Source organism: Cucurbita pepo, chromosome LG09 (genome assembly GCF_002806865.2).
Source record: "Cucurbita pepo subsp. pepo cultivar mu-cu-16 chromosome LG09, ASM280686v2, whole genome shotgun sequence".
NCBI lineage: Eukaryota > Viridiplantae > Streptophyta > Magnoliopsida > Cucurbitales > Cucurbitaceae > Cucurbita > Cucurbita pepo.
The window spans coordinates 3,112,154-3,130,368 of record NC_036646.1 but is presented as its reverse complement, the minus strand read 5'-3'; the positions used below and the strand labels follow the sequence as shown (position 1 = coordinate 3,130,368).

Genomic DNA, 18,215 nt, shown 5'->3' with positions numbered 1-18,215 from the left:
CTAAAAATTATTTGTTTTAAGGTTTGGGGGAAACAATTAACTTTTTTCTTTTTAAAGCATCTTTTTTTTTAAAGCAACTTGAAAATTTCTATCAATTTTGGAGAAAGAATTTGATTTTGTGAGGATAACAGGAAATCAATCTTATTTTCTTTTAAAATTTATTATGGAGAAGCTCGAAAAGCAGTAGTAAGATTGTTTCGATGTCAATTTCAATATTCTCGTAATTGATTCACTCAATAATTTTTTCGATATAGTTTTCATATGGAAAAGACGATTTGTTTGATCTTTTTTCTTCAATATAATTAATTGTAATAAAATTGACCAACGAATCGTCTGGTGCACTAAAATCACGAACCTATTTACTTGGACAATGACAACTAATAATCTCGAGTAATTTAATTCACATGACATCTTTGGATACATAAGAAAGGAGGTCCAGCGAATTGTCTAATGCAATAAAATCATGAACCTGTTTACTTGGGCAATGACAACTGAGTACACATAACATCTTCGGATACATAAGAAAGGAGGTTCAAATGACAACTGAGTACACATGACATCTTCGGATACATAAAAAAGGAGGTCCAACGAATTGTCTGGTGCAATAAAATCACGAACCTGGTTACTTGGGCATTGACAACTAATAATCTCGAGTAATTTAATTCACATGACTTCTTCATATACATAAGAAATGAGGTTCAGCAAATTGTCTAATGCAATAAAATCACGAACCTGTTTACTTGGGCAACGACAACTAATAATCTCGAGTAATTTAATTAGGGTTTCACACGACATGCACCTATCAGCTTCCAAGAAAAAGAGCAAAGAAGAAGGAAAAAGAAAAAAAAAAGTAGAACCTACTGTTAACGTTATGGATTACATAATGAACAAGCTATTACATTTCAACAGCTACAGACCTAATGTTAGATTGAGAAACCAATATACTTAGAACATTAAGAAGTAAGAAGAAAAAAAAAAAGGAATAAATCAGAGAAAGGATTTCAGATAGAAAGAACTACTAAACTACACATATTCAAACTCCAATTCTCTGATTCTTCTTTAATTTCTTTCTTTGCCTTCTTAAAACTGACCTTCTTCCCTCTGTAGTGTTTTTGCTTGCTTGCTTGCTTGCTTCAATGGAGGTTACTCCTCTTCATCATAATCTTCCTCTTCCTCGTCTACTCTTGTGCTGAGATGTGCATATTGGAGAGGGTCGATTGCCATTTTGTCGACGTCCGAGAGAGGCCAGGCGGGGAATTCATCATCAGCAGCAGCAGCAGCAGGAGCAGCAGCTTTAGCCTCGGATTCGGTGGTGGTAGGCCTGGTTGGTTCGACAGGCACTTCTGGTATTATGGCTGCTGCTGCTGCTGCTGCTGTTACTGCTACAGTCTTGTTGGAGTCTTCGTTGGTATTGACGACATCGGCATTAAGATCGAAGTTTTGAATAGCTTGATTGGCTTCTTCACCGACTTCTTTTGATGTTGTTTTGCTTGGCTCGACATGATGCTCCATCTGCACATCTGGATTGGGGCTCTTGTTCCTGTTTTCTATAGATGTGCAAGCATCGGCTTCGGGATTAGGTGGGATGTTGTCTCTTTCGGCTGTTCGAGCTGGTCGTCCTCGACCCCTTCCTCGTCCTCTTCCTCTTCCTCTACCAGTGCTGCCATGGCTCATGTCATGCTGTAGGAGGAAAGCAAATGATTTATTGGGTTCAATGATTTCATTATGCATTTCATGAAAGCTCGGTCTATCAGTCTCTTATTAAAATAGTTCAAATTATAAGTTTAGTCCCTATAGTTTAAAATGTTAGAATTAGTCCCATGGCCGAATGAAAATCCTAAAAAATTTGTCCCGACGGAGGAAGTATTTTATCGAACCATAAAGATCATTTAAGGTTTTATCAAGCCAAAAGGATAAAATTCTAACTTTTAAAACAATAGAAACTAAATTCTAACCTTTCTTCGACCAAATTTATAAGTTAACCAATAAAATAATTCTCGGAGATTTTCTCGGTTAAAAAAAATGCAAATTTAACAGATATTTGATTAGTTAGGATGAAAGAATAATTACCATCCTGATCTTCTTCAACTCATCAATATCATTGCCCTCATCACCAAGGGGCTTCCTGATCAGACATTAAGCACGTTAAGTTATCTACTGATCATAACAAATATCTGAGTAAGAAAATAACTATATCATACCTCCTCTTTCTATCATCAACAGCACCATCAGAATGACCATGACCATAATCCGGAACCCGACTAACAATATCCCTCAGAAAATCGAAGACGCTATAGCTTTGTACACAGTGCTTTCTGTAATAAAAGTTCAAAAATGACAGTAAGACAAACCGACGTCGAAAAACAAAGCAATCAGATCTGGGGAGACAAATGAGGAATGGGGAAGAGGGTATGTATGAGATGATAACAAAAGGAATTAACCAGTTAGAAGCAAAAGGTAAAAACTGTAAATTTTCCGAGTTTGAATGTATGGGATTCACGAAACTTCGTAAAACAAATCGATTGAAATACACTCTTACAGGTGGAACGAGTTCATTGTCTTTGCTCCTCTTTGTAGAGTTATCTCATAAGTTCGATCACAGAGGTCTTGCAAGAATAGCTCCAATGCTTTAGCTGGATTAAATGTGAAGAAACATTAGCTATCATAAATGTCTTAAATGGAACACCTTATGATATTGAATACTACTGAACCATCATTAATGTTTGCTTACAAACTAAAACAGGTACTGCCAGTGCTATCTTTCCAACATCCTCATCTGCTTGCATTATCTTTTTTATCCGAGCCTGCAAAATTATATCGTTCATCAGATAACAATGAACTAAAAATCCAATCAAGATTTAGGATTCGATCGAGATTTTAAAGTTCACTGAAACAATTATCCTTCCACGCAGTTGAACTGAAAATTTCTTATATGTTAAAATTCCACCAATAAAAAATGTACAGCAAGTCAAATCATCAAGTAAACGCCAGGCCATAATATGCCAAATTATGTTTAGAAGGGGGGCTCCCATGATCCCCAACAACCACCACCCCGAGAAGCAATAGCAAGACAAATGGATATCTGGTATCACCAATCATCTTAAAAACTCAAGGACAAGCATGAAAATCTATATCGAGCAACAGCAAGCATAGAATAATTGCAACTGTCAAGCATATAACATCCAGCTATCTATGATGATGTCGGCACATCAGTCAGGGAACCAGCTATTAATTCATTCAATTATTTTAACATCAATTCATAGCGTATTGTGCTATAATGCTTCAGACGTTTCCAAGAAATCATTTGAATACCATTTAATGACAGGACCCTAGATTGTAATAAAATAGAGATTGTCGAAGAACACCCCTTGGAACTGGAACTGAATATAATGTCCCGTGTAGATTCTATGCTGAAAATTTTCCTTTTCCTTTTCTCTTTCTTTCCCTCTTTCTTTCTCTTTCCCCAAGAACTAAGCTTTCATTGAGCAAAATAAAAGAAAACAAAAAGGCTTCCTAAAAAATCACAAGCCCAAAACATGTATGTCGAGATGCTGATGCAACATTTTCAAGTAAGGAAACCATGAACCCCACATCCAAATTCTAGAAGTTTGAAAATTCTTTACTATCTGTGTAAACAAAAGGAATAAAAATAGGCCATCTTAGATACTCAAGGCTTCAGTACGCAAGATCATGTCAGAGCATAAGTTTTAAGGATTTTCACCAAACGGCCTGGACTGACAGACATCTCCCAGAGACCTAAGAGTCCAAAGTAAAAAGTAAATAGATATCCCACATCGGTTGGAGAGGAGAATGAAACACCCTTTATAAGGGTGTGGATACCTTTTCATAGCAGACGCGTTTTAAAAACCTTGAGGGGAAGCCCGAAAGGGAAAGCCCAAAGAGGACAATATCTACTAGCGGTGGGCTTGGGCCGTTACAAATGGTATAAGAGCCAGACATCGGGCGATGTGCCAACGAGGAGGCTGTTCCCCGAGGGGGGTAGACACAAGGCGGTGTGCCAGCAAGGACGCTGGGCCCCGAAGGAAGGTGGATTTGGTGGGGGGTCCCACATCGATTGGAGAAAGGAACGAGTGAGCAAGGACGCTAGGCCCTGAACGGGGGTGGATTGTAATATCCCACATCGGTTGGGGAGGAGAACGACCTCTCCCTAGTAGACACGTTTTAAAAACCTTGAGGGGAAGCCCGAAAGGGAAAGCCCAAAGAGGACAATATCTGCTAGCGGTGGGCTTGGGCTATTACATGAACCAACTCTAATTTATACGGGTCAGAATAGTACAAAAAGAGGGAGGCAGGGAATCAATTCCTCAGACCCTATCAAAGCCCAAAAAAAAAAAAGAAAAAAAGAAAAAAAAGAAATCTACTCCAATTGTTACGGATCAAGTATTTTAATTACAGAAGAAATGGATAGAGCGTAGGAGCACCACTGACAACTTAATGATCTTCCCAATTTCTCGTCAACCTCTAACTTTCTCCTAAAAAATTCAGAATTTAAGGAATGAACATCTATTTGGAACCAATGTTTAAAGGTTTGCAGTAGAAAATTGGTTCTTTTCTTCATATAGGAAAACAAATCTTCTGTATAGTAGTTGTTTACTTGTTTTTCAACTAAAATTTTATATAAGATTTCAAAGCTAGAGTATAATGAAGAGGATTTTAAGAGTAAAAAAAAATGATGTGGACAAAAACCAATATGACATAAGAATGTTACAATTTACTCACTGCCATGAAGAACGTTGAATGTTATTAACAAAAAAGCTAAAAAGAAGGTGGTAGAGTTGGGGTAAATCTTTGTGCTTTAGTACCTCGAGGACACAATCATGTCCTCCGCCTGTGCGCTTTGGCCAGTTGGATTTCAGTTAGGCTTCTCTAAGCTTTTGGAGTAGCTATGTCACGCTATGTTCGACGAAATTCACTTTCATTCTCCCTTTTGTACGAAATATCGATTGTTGTGGCTATGGGGGTCCTTGTAAGGTAAACTAAGAGTTTCTAACTAGATTAGAGTATGATATAGCGAAGAGCTTAAGTTCGCACGTGATTTAAGTTACCATATAATTCCTCTTAGTGGTATGATATGGCAAGTCAGGTTAGAGAGGAACAAAAGGGTTTCTTCAGGTTAGACATATTGGGAGGATTCTAGGTCCATTGTTCACTTCCCTGCCTCCCTTTTAGCTTCTTAATGCAATTTATTTCTAATGCTGCTCTCGCTATCAGAGTTAAGAATTGATGTGCCTTCTTTAATCTGTTCTCTCTTTCTTAACAGCCCCATTATGTTGGCAGGAACAAAGAAAAATAGAACACTGTATCTTTGCAAGCTTAATCACTATGTATTTTCCCCCCAGCAGGAAGAGGGGGAAAAAAAGCCATAAATTTAAGCTTTAAAAGCTCTAATGCGTCAAAATCAACCAAATATATGATATCAACGATGATTAAATTCATTTCCCAGGCCTATACAGTAATGGATCCGTAATTAATATTTGATACTATGAACTGAGCAGGACAAGTTGCAGACGAACAAAACTACAGAGTTAGCTTAATTAACACAGACAAAGTAATCAAACGCATTTTATACAGTAAAAATTCCCGCCATATAAGGAATACATCAAAACATCGCACGAAACCGACCAGATGATAATAATGATAGGAAAAATTAAGAAAAAAGTTTGAAAAAAAATGCACAAATCATCGGACGAAACTGTACGCCATGTTCTCTTCGCAATAGCAGAAATTAGCAAACAAACAAATTTTCCAATCAATTCGTGAGAAAAGAGCAGTATTATCAGTTTGATCGAAAGAAAAATAAAATACAGGAACAGAAAATATCGAACTTACAGCAGGAAAGCGGGTATCGAGCTTCTTCCTCATGGCGTCAGATTCGAGACATTCAAATGGATCAAAAAATATATGAAAAAACGAAGAAACAGCAGCAGAAAATTGGCAGAACTTCAGCAGAATTCGATTACCATTTCGATCAATGGACAATCAACACAGAAATTCATCGAAGCAATCTCAGATCCAGGAGAAATTAGGGTTTTTATCATAAATGGCTCTACGATGAAGAAATTAGAAATAGAACCCAGAAATTTGAAAATTGTAAAAGTAGCTCACTTTTTGAGCGAAAAGACTATAATACCATAACTTGATGACCTGGCATGGAAAATCCAACCTCTCTGACAAGTGGGATTTTGATCGTTCAGTTCAGATTTTCTGTTGGTTTAATATTTATTTATATGAATAAATAAATTATATTTTCTAAATTAATTTAATAATTAAAATATAATTTTTTTTTTGTTTTTACACTATTAATATCCGCTACAAATTTCAAATATTCTTATATGGCGACTAACTCGGTTAATTCAAGATTTTACTATTCTCGAGTTTGACTAATTAGATTAATTTTTTACTTACAATATTTTGCAATGCCATCTGTGGGGATCGAACCCACGGCCACGTGATTAAAAGCCACGCGCTTTACCACTGAGCTAAGATGGCTTATTCGTTAAATCAAGATCTTACTGTTCTCGGATTTGACTAACTAGATTGATAGTTGAATTATAGCATATTCAAAACTTCGACGTTTACCAAAAATGTGAAACATAAGAGAACAACAAAACCTATTTGGGTATCGAACCCAAGACCACGTGGTTAAAAGCCACTCGCTCTACCACTGAGCTAAGATGGCTTGCCTATTAAGTTAAAATTTTACTGCTCTCGGGTTTGACTAACTAGGTTGATAGATGAATTATATCACATATTTGTTAAGAGAAAAACAAAAATCTACTTAGAACGCCATCTATGGGGATCGAACCCACGACCACGTGGTTAAAAGCCACGCGCTCTACCACTGAGCTAAGATGGCTTGCCTATTAAATTAAAATTTTACTGTTCTCGGGTTTGACTAACTAGGTTGATAGTTGAATTGTATCAATATTCAACACTTTGACGTTAAGAGAAAAACAAAACTCTAGTTACAACGCCATCTGTGGGGATCGAACCCACGACCACGTGGTTAAAAGCCACGCGCTCTACCACTGAGCTAAGATGGCTTGCCTATTAAATTAAAATTTTACTGTTCTCGGGTTTGACTAACTAGGTTGATAGTTGAATTGTATCAATATTCAACACTTTGACGTTAAGAGAAAAACAAAACTCTAGTTACAACGCCATCTGTGGGGATCGAACCCACGACCACGTGGTTAAAAGCCACGCGCTCTACCACTGAGCTAAGATGGCTTGCCTATTAAATTAATATTTTAATGTTCTCGGGTTTGACTAACTAAGTTGATAGTTGAATTGTATCACATATTCAACACTTTGGCATTAAGAGAAAAACAAAACTCTACTTACAACGCCATCTGTGGGGATCAAACCCACAACCACGTGGTTAAAAGCCACGCGCTCTACCACTAAGCTAAGATGACTTGTCTATTAAATCAAAAATTTTACTGTTCTCGAGTTTAACTACCTAGATTGATAGTTGAATTGTATCAACGTTAACTGAGTGTATTTTTTGTTTCAATCGAGTGATGCTTGAGTTTTTCTAACGTTAACTTCCATTTCTCGTCTAAACAGTGAATCTTCGCTTTGAGGTTAGTCCCACGAGGCTCTGACCCCACGAATTAAATGGACATCTCTAAAACGAACCTAATTCATAAAATTTTCTGTGAACCCTAACCCAACGACCCAACTCAAATTGTTGGGTTGAGTTTATAAAAAAATTTAGATCATGAACACCCATAATTATAATTAAATAATATCTTAAATATAAATTTGATAAAAAAAATGTTGATAAAATTAATTTATATAAAATCACATAAATAAATAATATGTTCAAACCAATATCTTTTATTTCACTAAATTGGAATTACAATATAAAAATATTTTATTAATTTTTATATCTTTAGTACTTTAAAATAAAATTTTCACGTTTTAAAAAACTTTTAAATTAAATAATCTTAAATTTAAAAAAATAATATTATAATAAATAAAAATAAAAATAACATAAAAAATTATCAAAATTATTTTAAATCTTATAAAAGTTATAACATTAAATTTAAAAGCTAAAAAATTTCAAAGATTAAAAAATAATAATAATGTTATCCATTTTCTTTTTCTATTTAAAATTAAAAAAAAAACAAAATTTAATTAATAACTTCATCCACAAGGCTGAATTTCAAAATTTAGTGGAATTTAGTGTTATTTTTCCAAATATTTTTATATTATTATTTTAATTAAAATAATATTAATAAAGGTTTCGTATATTACGAAGCTAAAGGTGTGGTGATGGCTATGGTTCCTCAAACGAATATCCGTTACGAGAAAAAATAAAAAATAAAAATAAATAAAAAATTCTAAAAAGGAAAACGACGTCGTAGTGATCTAAGTCAATGTCCATCAGCACATGAATTGCACGCACGTTCGATCATTCTCCTTGTTCATGATTTTCTCTTAATTCTCTTTAATTAAAATATTAATATTGTTTATTTATATATTTTTATTATTTTATTTTCGTCGAATAATTTTGATATTTTATATTTTTAAATATCGTACCTGTTAAACGTTTTCTAACCACATTACCTACTGATATTAAACTACTGCCCAAACTCACCACTATCTGATATTGTCGGCTTTATCCCATTACGTATCGCGATTTTAAAACACATTTGTTAGGGAGAGGTTTCCACGTACTTATAAAAAATGCTTCGTTCTCGTCTCCAACCGACATGACATCTCACAGCTCATTTACCATACTTCGTCTTCATTTACACGCTTTTTAGAAAAGAATTCAAAAGATCATCTAATATAGAATTACTCTTAAAAAAAAATGTATAATTTTAATTCTTTTTAACATTTATTAATCATTATATCCTTAAAATTGCTCTCGTTTAAATATGGTCTCGGTTCATTTATGTACCTTTTCGTTACTTAGATGTCTCACTAAAAATGTATCGAGCGATCCTTAGGAGTTATTTTTAATTTGTTACGTGCTTCACAATTTTATAAGAAGCTAAATGATCCACTGGAATAAGGGGTCGAGAGTAAAGGTTTTACCGAACTATGCATACATTAGACCAATCAAAACTTCATACGCCCAAAACCGCTAAAGACGAGATCTAGCATCATAGATAATAGTAGCTTAAACTTCAATTTTGTGTCGAGGCCTCTGAGTTAAAAAAAAAAAAAAAAATCAAATAATTTAAAATTTTATTTAATAAAAAATTTAAAAAGTAATTGGATATAAAATTAAATTAAGAATTTATTAAACATTTTCAAAATATAAAAATTTATTTAAAACCAAAATTAAAAGTTTTGAGATTAAATTTACTAAAAATGTTAAATTTTAATTTTGTTTTTATAAGTCTAATTTTTTTTTTAATTTTGTGCGTAATAAATAATATTATTTATTAATTTAACTTATTTATTCAATTTAAAACTAAAATTTTAATTTCATGTCGAAGTTTGTAATTTAAAAAAAAAAAACATGTTGTAATTTATGAATTTATTTTAAAAATTAAGAAATTAATTAAAAGTTGAAGAATTTATTAATTATTTTAAAAGTTTGTAAATAAAAAAATAATATTGTAATTTAGGGAAAGAAAGAAGAAAAAAAAAGAAATTAAAAAGAAAATGGAGGAAAATGAAGACAAAAAAGGAGGCAGTTCCGGTTCGTTGGTGAAAACAATACTGTCCAAAGGATTCAGGAATGCTCCGCCTCGCTTCCCGCTCTTCCTCTTTTATGTGCAGAATCGTTCAATTCTCTTCCATTTTCCATGTTTCAATTCCAACAATCCTTCTCTTTCTCTCACCCTTCTTTCGGATCATCCTTTGGATTTTGTACAATTTTGTACAATTTTCTCGTTTCCCCAAATCCCAATTCCAATATTGTTTTTCCGCGTTTTCTTTCAGATCCATTTGGAGGTTTTTGCTGTAATCGAGCTAGATTTTCACCTCTGTAATGGATGATCAGTTTGAAGATGATGAACGGGAGGCATTGGCGGTGTTGAGCCCTGTTCCTCCTCCTCGGAAATCTCATTCTTACAGCCAGCCGCTTCGAGCTGGATCCGATCAGAAGCATCATCAGCTTCGGAAGCACAGTTTTGATGAGGATCAGGTCCCGAAGGTTATGGACTCGTATTTGGATTCTTCTGAGGATGATTTTATGCCGTATTCGATGTCGTCGGCTATTGAAGGTGAGGAGTTTCTCTCGCAGAGGTTGGATCAGAATCTCTGTATGGACGGCGGCGGAGGTCTCGAGGATTCGCGGCAACCTCAGGCATTGGCGGAGTTCGTTGGGAGCGGTGGCTCGACGGGGGTTTTTAAGGTTCCGATTCGTGCCTCTGTTCATCCTGGCCGCCCGACGTGCCTGGAGTTGAGGCCGCATCCATTGAGGGAGACACAGATGGGGAAATTTTTGAGGAACATTGCGTGTACAGAGACTCAGCTGTGGGCTGGGCAGGAATGTGGGGTGCGGTTTTGGAACGTTGAGAATGCTTATGAACCTGGTAGTGGATTGGGTGGGAGGGTGAGGCGGGGCGATGAGGATGCTGCCCCTTTTTATGAATCCACCAACACCTCGCCCACCATGTGTTTGATTATTGACAATGGGAACAGATTGGTGTGGACTGGGCATAAGGATGGGAAGATCAGATCATGGAAGATGGATCAGTCTTTGGATGATATGCCTTTCAAGGAAGGGCTTTCATGGCAAGCTCATCGGGGTGCTGTTCATTCCATGACCCTAACTTCTTATGGTAAGCAGTTTTTTCCTCAAGAAAAGTCTAAAATGGCATGTTAAAATTGGTAAAAAGAGAGGGTTCTACTAACTAAACTGACTATTCTAGTCGTCCACTGTTGGTTCTGAATGTTTTGCAATTTTCGAAATCAGGAAATTACTGTTTATTTCTTATCTATGTTGCTGTGTGATACCCTATGCTGGTTGGAGAGGGGAACGAAACATTCCCCTATAAGGGTGTGGAAGCCTCTCCCTAGTAGACATGTTTTAAAATGGAGTGTGATGGTGATAAGTAATGGGATAAAGCGGACAATATTTGCTAGTGGTGGGCTTGAGCTGTTACAAATGGAATCAAAGCCAGACATCGGGCGGTGTGCTAGTGAGGAAGCTGGACCTCCAAGGGGGTGGATTGTGAGATCTCACATTGGTTGGAGAGGGGAACGAAACATACCTTATAAGGGTGTGGAAACCTCTTCCTAGTAGACACGTTTTAAAATTGTGAGTCCGACGGTGATACGTAACAGGATAAAACAGACAATATCTGCTACTGGTGGGCTTGAGATGTTACAAATGGTATCAGAGCCAGACATGGGCAGTGTGCCAATGAGGACGTTGGGCCTCCAATGGGGGTGGATTGTGAGATCCCATATCGATTGAAGAGGAACGAAGCATTCCTTATAAAGGTGTGGAAACCTCTACTTAGTAGACGCGTTTTAAAACCATGAGTTTGACGGCTATACGTAACGGGACAAAGCGGACAATATCTGCTAGCGGTAGGCTTGGACTGTTACATATGAGATTTTCTTTGTCCTAGAAATTCGTTAAAAAAACAGGCAATTTTAGTGATGGCATGAATGCAAGAATAGGAGAAATCAAATGAGTCCTCACCCCATCTGGTATTTGCTTCAATGTGAGTTGTACTGTGAAGACTTGGTTTGAAGATCTTAGGTTCATAAAACCACCATTTTGTCATTGAAATACTTTCTTATATGAACCAAGCAATGTACTTAAAAGGGTATTACAAGTTACAAGCAACTTTGCCTCTACCGATTTTTGACTTTCCGTGTTCATTGATTTTACAGGTGACTTGTGGTCGGGTGGTGAGGGTGGTATTATTAAGGTCTGGCCTTGGGAAGCAATTGAAAAATCTCTTTGCCTTTCGTCCGGGGAAAGGCATATGGCTGCTTTACTCGTGGAGAGGTCGTATATTGACCTCAGGAGTCAAGTAACAGTCAATGGTGTCTGTAGTATATCTTCTCAAGATGTTAAGTGCGTGTTATCTGATGAAGTTAGAGCCAAAGTTTGGTGTGCTGGGGCTCTATCATTCTCACTGTGGTAGGTATTCACTTCAGATATAATTCTATATAAAAGGCTAAGCATTTTGTTAAAATGGCCTTCTTTCACTCTAATTTTTTGATGCTACAGGGATGCTCAAACAAAGGAGCTTGTAAAAGTTTTTAATATAGATGGTCAGACTGAGACTCGAGTAGATATGCTACAAGCCCCTCAAGATCAATCAGTGGAAGATGAAATGAAAGTAAAATTTGTATCCACAGCCAAAAAAGAAAAATCACAGGGCTTTCTCCAAAGGTCACGCAATGCCATAATGGGAGCTGCAGATGCTGTTCGTCGGGTTGCAAAGGGAGCGGGGGCATTTACAGAAGATATCAAGAGAGTCGAGGCAATATTGCTGGCCAAGGATGGGATGATTTGGAGTGGATGTACAAATGGCATGTTAGTGCAGTGGGATGGAAATGGAAACCGGTTGCAAGATTTTAACCATCACCCTTATGCTGTTCAGTGCTTTTGTGCTTTCGGGACACGAATGTATGTGGGTTATGTGAGCGGAGTTATCCAAATAGTGGATCTTGAGGGGAACCTAGTTGCAGGATGGGTTGCTCATAGTAGTCCTGTGCTGAAAATGGCTGTGGGTGCAGGATATGTTTTTAGCTTGGCTAGTCATGGTGGAATTCGTGGCTGGAACATGACTTCTCCAGGACCTATTGATAACATAGTACGGACCGAACTGGCTGCCAGAGAGGCGTCATACACAAGGAAACAGAATATCAAAATGCTGGTTGGCACATGGAATGTTGGACAAGGAAGAGCTTCTCATGAAGCATTGATGGCGTGGTTGGGTTCGACTGTCTCGGATGTTGGCATTGTTGTTGTTGGATTGCAGGAAGTAGAGATGGGTGCAGGTTTCCTTGCCATGTCTGCAGCAAAAGAAACAGTAAGATCTTCTGCACTCTATGATGGTGTATTGGAGTCTGGTTGTAGCTTGTGATGATGAAATATTTAGCCAAGTTTTGAAATCAAACTCTTTACGATGAAACCTACTAGTGCAAAATCTTGATAGGAAGATCACTTTAGTCTAATGCCCTGTACGCATGCTCTCCGTTTTCTCTGTTTCTTAGCTGTGAATTATCTATACCGTGGTAACTTGTAACAGCCCAAGCCCACAGATAGCATATCCTCTTTGGGCTTTCCCTTTCGGGCTTCCCCTCAAAGTTTATAAAACGCATCTGCTAGGGAGAGGTTTCCACACCCTTATAAAAAATGTTTCGTTCTCTTCTCCAACCGATGTGGGATCTCACAATCCACCCTCCTTCCGGGCCAGCGTCCTCGCTAGCACTCGTCCTATTCTTCAATCGATGTGGGACTCCCCAATCCACCCCCTTCAGGACCTAGTGTCCTTGCTGGCACACTACCTCTTGTCCACTCCCCTTCAGGGCTCAACTTCCTCGCTGGCACATTGCCCGGTGTCAGGCTCTTATACCATTTGTAACAGCCCAAGCCCACCGCTAGCAGATATTGTCCTCTTTTGGTTTTTCCTTTCAGGCTCCCCTTTAAAGTTTTTAAAACGCATCTGCTAGGAAGAGGTGTCCACACCCTTATAAAGAATGTTTTGTTCTCTTCAACCGACGTGGGATCTCACAATAACTAGTATATTTCTCACATGCATAATATCTGTTTGACATTCTGATTATTGACAATTTGTGTTCAGAAGAATCTCTCCAGCATCCTTCAAGTTCTTATACAAGCAAAATACGCACGTTCCATTATTAAGTTCATGCATACATTTTTATAGTCATGCCTTTGCCTGAAAAAGAAAAAGACTATGACAACTGCAGGTAGGACTTGAAGGCAGTGCAGTAGGACAATGGTGGATCGATACCATTGGAAAGGCCTTGGAGGAAGGGACGATTTTTGAACGCATGGGTTCCAGGCAGCTGGCTAGCTTGCTTATTTCTCTTTGGTTAGCACTGTAATTTGAATATTAGATGTAATTATTCTTTTATAACATTTAGAATAAGTTGTCAGTTCTATCACACCACTAAATGAAATTTCCTGTTAACTCTCTCATATTTGTATGGATTGTTCCTAATTCCATATGCTAATATTTCATGTCAGGGTGAGGAAAAGTGTTAGAACGAATGTTGGAGATGTTGATGCTGGAGCCGTTCCTTGTGGTTTTGGTCGTGCAATTGGTAATAAGGTTTGTTTATCTTTCAGAAGTTCGTTAGTTTTCGTGTATGAAAATTACTCGTTCTTAATATCTTGAATAGGCCTTTCATGTCCCTGATGTGGCTGTTGACTCGGATAAAACTGATTCAACAGGGAGGTGTAGGTTTGAGAATCCGAGTCTATGATAGGATAATATGCTTTGTGAACTGTCACTTGGCTGCACACTTGGAAGCAGTAAACCGTCGTAATGCCGATTTTGATCACATCTTTCGAAACATGGTCTTCAACCGATCATCTAACCTTCTAAATAATGCAGCTGGTATGGTGCCATACCTGTTTTTGTCTTGCTCTCTTGCCTTCTCCACATACTTATTTTGGCTGCTTTACTTTTCTGGCTTGCCGTTCGCCCTCTCTATTGCAGCTGGTGTCTCGACTGCTGTTCATACGCTTCGAGCTACAAATGTATGTCTTGATGATTAATGAAACATCATTTTTTAGCTACTTTCCTTTTTATCATCCACTATGTTTATCTCTTGTTGGTAATTTAGGTTGCTGCTGTCAATCCTGAAGAACCAAAACCCGAGTTATCTGATGCAGACATGGTTGTATTTCTGGGTGATTTTAATTACCGGCTCTTTGGCATTTCGTACGATGAAGCCCGGGACTTCGTTTCCCAGAGATGCTTTGATTGGCTTAGAGAAAAGGATCAGCTTAGGGCTGAGATGAAAGCTGGAAGAGTTTTCCAAGGCATGCGTGAGGCACTCATTAGATTTCCTCCAACATACAAGTTTGATAGGCATCGACCAGGCTTAGCAGGTATATGGCTCAAGAGGTTCACCATGTTGTCTACAGTGAAACTTGTTAACATTTTCATATACCTTTTCCAGGATACGATTCTGGCGAGAAGAAACGTATTCCTGCCTGGTGCGACCGAGTAATATATCGTGACAATCGTTCATCTCCCATGTCAGAAAGCACTTTAGAATGCCCTGTAGTATCATCTATTTTATTGTGAGTATCAGCTTTTGGAGGAGTTTTCTGTTGTTTCCTTAACTCTTTTTTCCTTATGCTCGAGACTATGACGTACTTGTAGGTACGAGGCCTGCATGGAAGTGACCGACAGCGATCACAAACCTGTTAGATGTAAATTTAACCTTCAGATTTCCCATGCTGATAGGTCAGTGAGGAGAAAAGAGTTCGGAGATATTATAAAATCTAACGAGAAAGTGAGATCTATTTTCGAAGAGTTATTATACGTTCCCGAAACCATTGTCAGCACCAACAGTATAGTTCTACAAAATCAAGAGTCATCTGTTCTCTGCATAACCAATAAATGCGTGAAAGATGTGGCTACTTTCAAAATTATCTCAGAGGGACAATCTTCTATCAAGAATGAAGGTGATCAGCGCGATTATCTTCCAAGAGGCGCTTTTGGGTTTCCTCGGTGGCTTGAGGTATCGTCTTATGCCTTGTGATTAGATGTAAATGCAAACACAAATCATTATTCGCCTAGGTAACGTAGACCTAATTGTGAGATCCCATATTGGTTGGAGAGAGGAATGAAATATTTTTTTATAAGGGTGTGGAAATCTCTCCCTAGTAGACACGTTATAAAACCTTGAGGGAAAGCCTAGAAGAGAAAGTTCAAGAGGACAATATCTACTAGCGGTGGATTTAGGCTGTTACAAATGGTATTAGAGTTAGGCACCGAGTGGTGGGCCAGCGAGGACACTGGGCCCTCAAGAGGGTGGATTGTCAGATCCCACATTGGTTGGAGAGAGGAACGAAACATTTCTTATAAGGGTGTGAAAACCTCTCCCTAATAGACGCGTTATAAAACCTTAGAAAGCCTAGAAGAGAAAGTCCAAAGAGGACAATATCTACTAGCGGTGGATTTGGACCGTTACAAATGGTATTAGAGCTAGGCACAGAGTAGTGGCCAGCAAGGACGTTGGGCCCTCAAGGGGGTGGATTGTGATATTCCACGTTGACTGGAGAGAGGAATGAAACATTTCTTATAAAGGTGTGGAAACCTCCACATTGACTGGAGAGAGGAATGAAACATTTCTTATAAAGGTGTGGAAACCTCTCCCTAGTAGACACTGAAACATTTCTTATAAAGGTGTGGAAACCTCTCCCTAGTAGACACGTTTTAAAATCATGAGGCTGATGGCAATACGTACAGATCGAAGTGGACACTATCTACTAGCGGTGGACTTGAACCGTTACACTAATAGCTTAAAGAGAGTTGGTTTTGGACCGATATTTCACACGAGAAATCGACATTTGTTTCTGGCCGTCCTCTCTCAGCTGAATATTGCATAATTTACAATTACAAGCTTACCTTACCAATATTTATGGTTCTGAATTTCTGCCTCATGACAAGTATGCGACTAATTTTAGGACGCTTAAATCTCACATTGCTTGATATTAATGGTACAACTTATGTAACTGGTTGGGTTGATTCCCTTTATATTTAAGGCTGCTCCAATGCATTAGGCCCCTGCCACTGCCAATGATTTTTTTTGCCCAGTTAAAAGGAGTTTTTTGGTCTCCAAAATAGGTGGATTATAAGATCCCATAACGGTTGGAGAGGGGAACGAAACATTCCATATAAGGGTGTAGAAACCTCTCCCTAGTAGATGCGTTTTAAAGCCATGAGACTTACAGCCATACGTAATGGGCCAAAGCGGAATATATCCATTAGCAGTGAGTTTGAGCGGTTATAAATAGTATCAGAGTTAGACATCGGGCAACGTGCGCCAACGAGGACGCTGGGACTCCAAGGGAGTGGATTGTGAGATCCCACATTGGTTGTAGAGGTGAACGAAGCATTTCATACAAGGGTGTGAAAACCTTTCTCTAGTAGACGCATTTTAAAGCCATGAGGCTGACGGCGGTACGGCGGTACGTAGTGGGCTTGGGCTTGGACTGTTACAAAATATTATGCATAAGGAGCTTTTCTTCCGTGTGATATTTCTCTTACTCATGTTCTTTCTAATTGCAGGTATCACCAGCTGCCGGAATAATCAAACCCGAACAAGCTGTCGAGATATCGGTACACCATGAAGAATCCCATACCCTAGATGAGTTCGTTGATGGCATCCCACAAAACTGGTGGTCCGAAGACACACGAGACAAGGAAGTTATGTTAACTGTCATCATACGAGGAAGTTGCTCGACCCGATCAGTCAATCACCAAGTACGTGTGCGCCATTGCTTCTCAAACAAGACGGTTCGTGTCGACCCTAAATCCAGCAGTACTAAAAAATCTTAAAAAAAAGATTCTTTGATTGATTGGCAATTCTTTTCTGATTTGGTCCATAAAATAGCTTCCTATGCTCAGATTGTTTTGCAATGTTAGTTAACCAGTATGCATGTATATGTAAATAGCGTGGCAACTGTTTTAGCCATCATAGTAGAGGTGGCTGAAGATCAAGGTCTTCAGATTCTTTCCAGTCCAAAGATACTGTAATTTGTAGATCATTTCTTCAAGAATGTACAAAGAAATTCTACATGCATACAACTGGTTATCTGCTCTCCCATTCACATTTCTTTCTTCCCTTTCTTAAAGATGTTCACCATTTTTGCCCTTTGTGTGAGTAAACTTTGTTTGATTTTAGCTCAACCATGTGTTTGAAGCCATTTAAGATGGCCCGTTTGTTGCAATCGTGGCCTTTATAGATCATAATAGATCATAAATGTTCGGGTGTGAACGCTGTGAGATTCCACATCGGTTGTAGAGGGGAATAAAGGCGTTTTAAAAAACCTTGAGGGAAATAAAGGCGTTTTAAAAAACCTTGAGGGAAAGTCTGAAAGAAAAAGTTCAAAAGAATAAGTTCAAAGAGGACAATATCTGTTAGCCTTTTGGGGGCTATTAGAAATGAAATCAGAGTTGGACACTAAGTCAATAAGGACGCTGAGCCTCTAAGGGGGTGGACACCGGGCGGTGTGCTAGTGAGGACGCTGGGCTCCGAAGGGGGTGTGGATTGTTAAA

At 38.1% G+C, this 18,215-nt stretch overlaps 2 protein-coding genes and 6 non-coding genes across 9 annotated transcripts; 1 reads left to right on the top strand and 7 right to left on the bottom strand.

The window, feature by feature from the left end:
* Positions 1-714: 714 nt before the first annotated feature.
* LOC111802684 (dr1-associated corepressor-like) lies at positions 715-6,062 on the bottom strand. The gene is made up of 6 exons (XM_023687140.1): positions 5,851-6,062; positions 2,732-2,804; positions 2,540-2,633; positions 2,202-2,315; positions 2,071-2,125; positions 715-1,680 (listed from the first exon to the last, which is right to left on the bottom strand). The coding sequence occupies exons 1-6, from the start codon at positions 5,881-5,883 to the stop codon at positions 1,144-1,146; spliced, it is 906 nt and encodes a 301-aa protein (XP_023542908.1). The 5' UTR covers positions 5,884-6,062; the 3' UTR covers positions 715-1,143.
* Positions 6,063-6,438: 376 nt separating this feature from the next.
* On the bottom strand, positions 6,439-6,510 carry TRNAK-UUU. Its single transcript has one exon. It is a non-coding gene; the product is annotated as a tRNA-Lys (tRNA).
* A 118-nt stretch (positions 6,511-6,628) lies between these two features.
* Positions 6,629-6,700, bottom strand: TRNAK-UUU. The gene has a single exon. It is a non-coding gene; the product is annotated as a tRNA-Lys (tRNA).
* Positions 6,701-6,805: 105 nt separating this feature from the next.
* Positions 6,806-6,877, bottom strand: TRNAK-UUU. The gene has a single exon. It is a non-coding gene; the product is annotated as a tRNA-Lys (tRNA).
* Positions 6,878-6,992: 115 nt separating this feature from the next.
* Positions 6,993-7,064, bottom strand: TRNAK-UUU. The gene has a single exon. It is a non-coding gene; the product is annotated as a tRNA-Lys (tRNA).
* Positions 7,065-7,179: 115 nt separating this feature from the next.
* On the bottom strand, positions 7,180-7,251 carry TRNAK-UUU. The gene has a single exon. It is a non-coding gene; the product is annotated as a tRNA-Lys (tRNA).
* A 116-nt stretch (positions 7,252-7,367) lies between these two features.
* On the bottom strand, positions 7,368-7,439 carry TRNAK-UUU. Its single transcript has one exon. It is a non-coding gene; the product is annotated as a tRNA-Lys (tRNA).
* Positions 7,440-9,685: 2,246 nt separating this feature from the next.
* LOC111801947 (type I inositol polyphosphate 5-phosphatase 12-like) lies at positions 9,686-17,760 on the top strand. Of its 2 annotated transcripts, XM_023686195.1 has the most exons (11): positions 9,686-10,769; positions 11,833-12,085; positions 12,176-12,983; positions 13,885-14,009; positions 14,165-14,249; positions 14,372-14,537; positions 14,640-14,680; positions 14,767-15,034; positions 15,106-15,229; positions 15,312-15,672; positions 17,226-17,760. In XM_023686195.1, exons 1-11 carry the CDS (start codon positions 9,974-9,976, stop codon positions 17,493-17,495), a joined length of 3,297 nt encoding a protein of 1,098 aa, XP_023541963.1. In that variant the 5' UTR covers positions 9,686-9,973; the 3' UTR covers positions 17,496-17,760. The 2 variants fall into 2 exon arrangements, with proteins under 2 accessions (XP_023541963.1, XP_023541962.1); XM_023686194.1 differs by having other exon boundaries at positions 14,372-14,680.
* The last annotated feature ends 455 nt before the right edge of the window (positions 17,761-18,215 follow it).

Bases quoted from the DNA above. Each gene is read 5' to 3' on its own strand.
- LOC111801947 (XM_023686194.1), top strand. From the start codon at position 9,974: ATGGATGATCAGTTTGAAGATGATGAACGGGAGGCATTGGCGGTGTTG. The intron at 14,250-14,371 runs GTTTGTTTATCT...CTGATTCAACAG, and splicing joins GTCGTGCAATTGGTAATAAG to GGAGGTGTAGGTTTGAGAAT. The intron at 15,035-15,105 runs GTATATGGCTCA...TACCTTTTCCAG, and splicing joins GCATCGACCAGGCTTAGCAG to GATACGATTCTGGCGAGAAG.
- LOC111802684 (XM_023687140.1), bottom strand. From the start codon at position 5,883: ATGAGGAAGAAGCTCGATACCCGCTTTCCTGCT. The intron at 2,316-2,539 runs GTAAGAGTGTAT...CTTTTATTACAG, and splicing joins ACAATGAACTCGTTCCACCT to AAAGCACTGTGTACAAAGCT. The intron at 2,126-2,201 runs GTATGATATAGT...ATGTCTGATCAG, and splicing joins GTTGATGATAGAAAGAGGAG to GAAGCCCCTTGGTGATGAGG.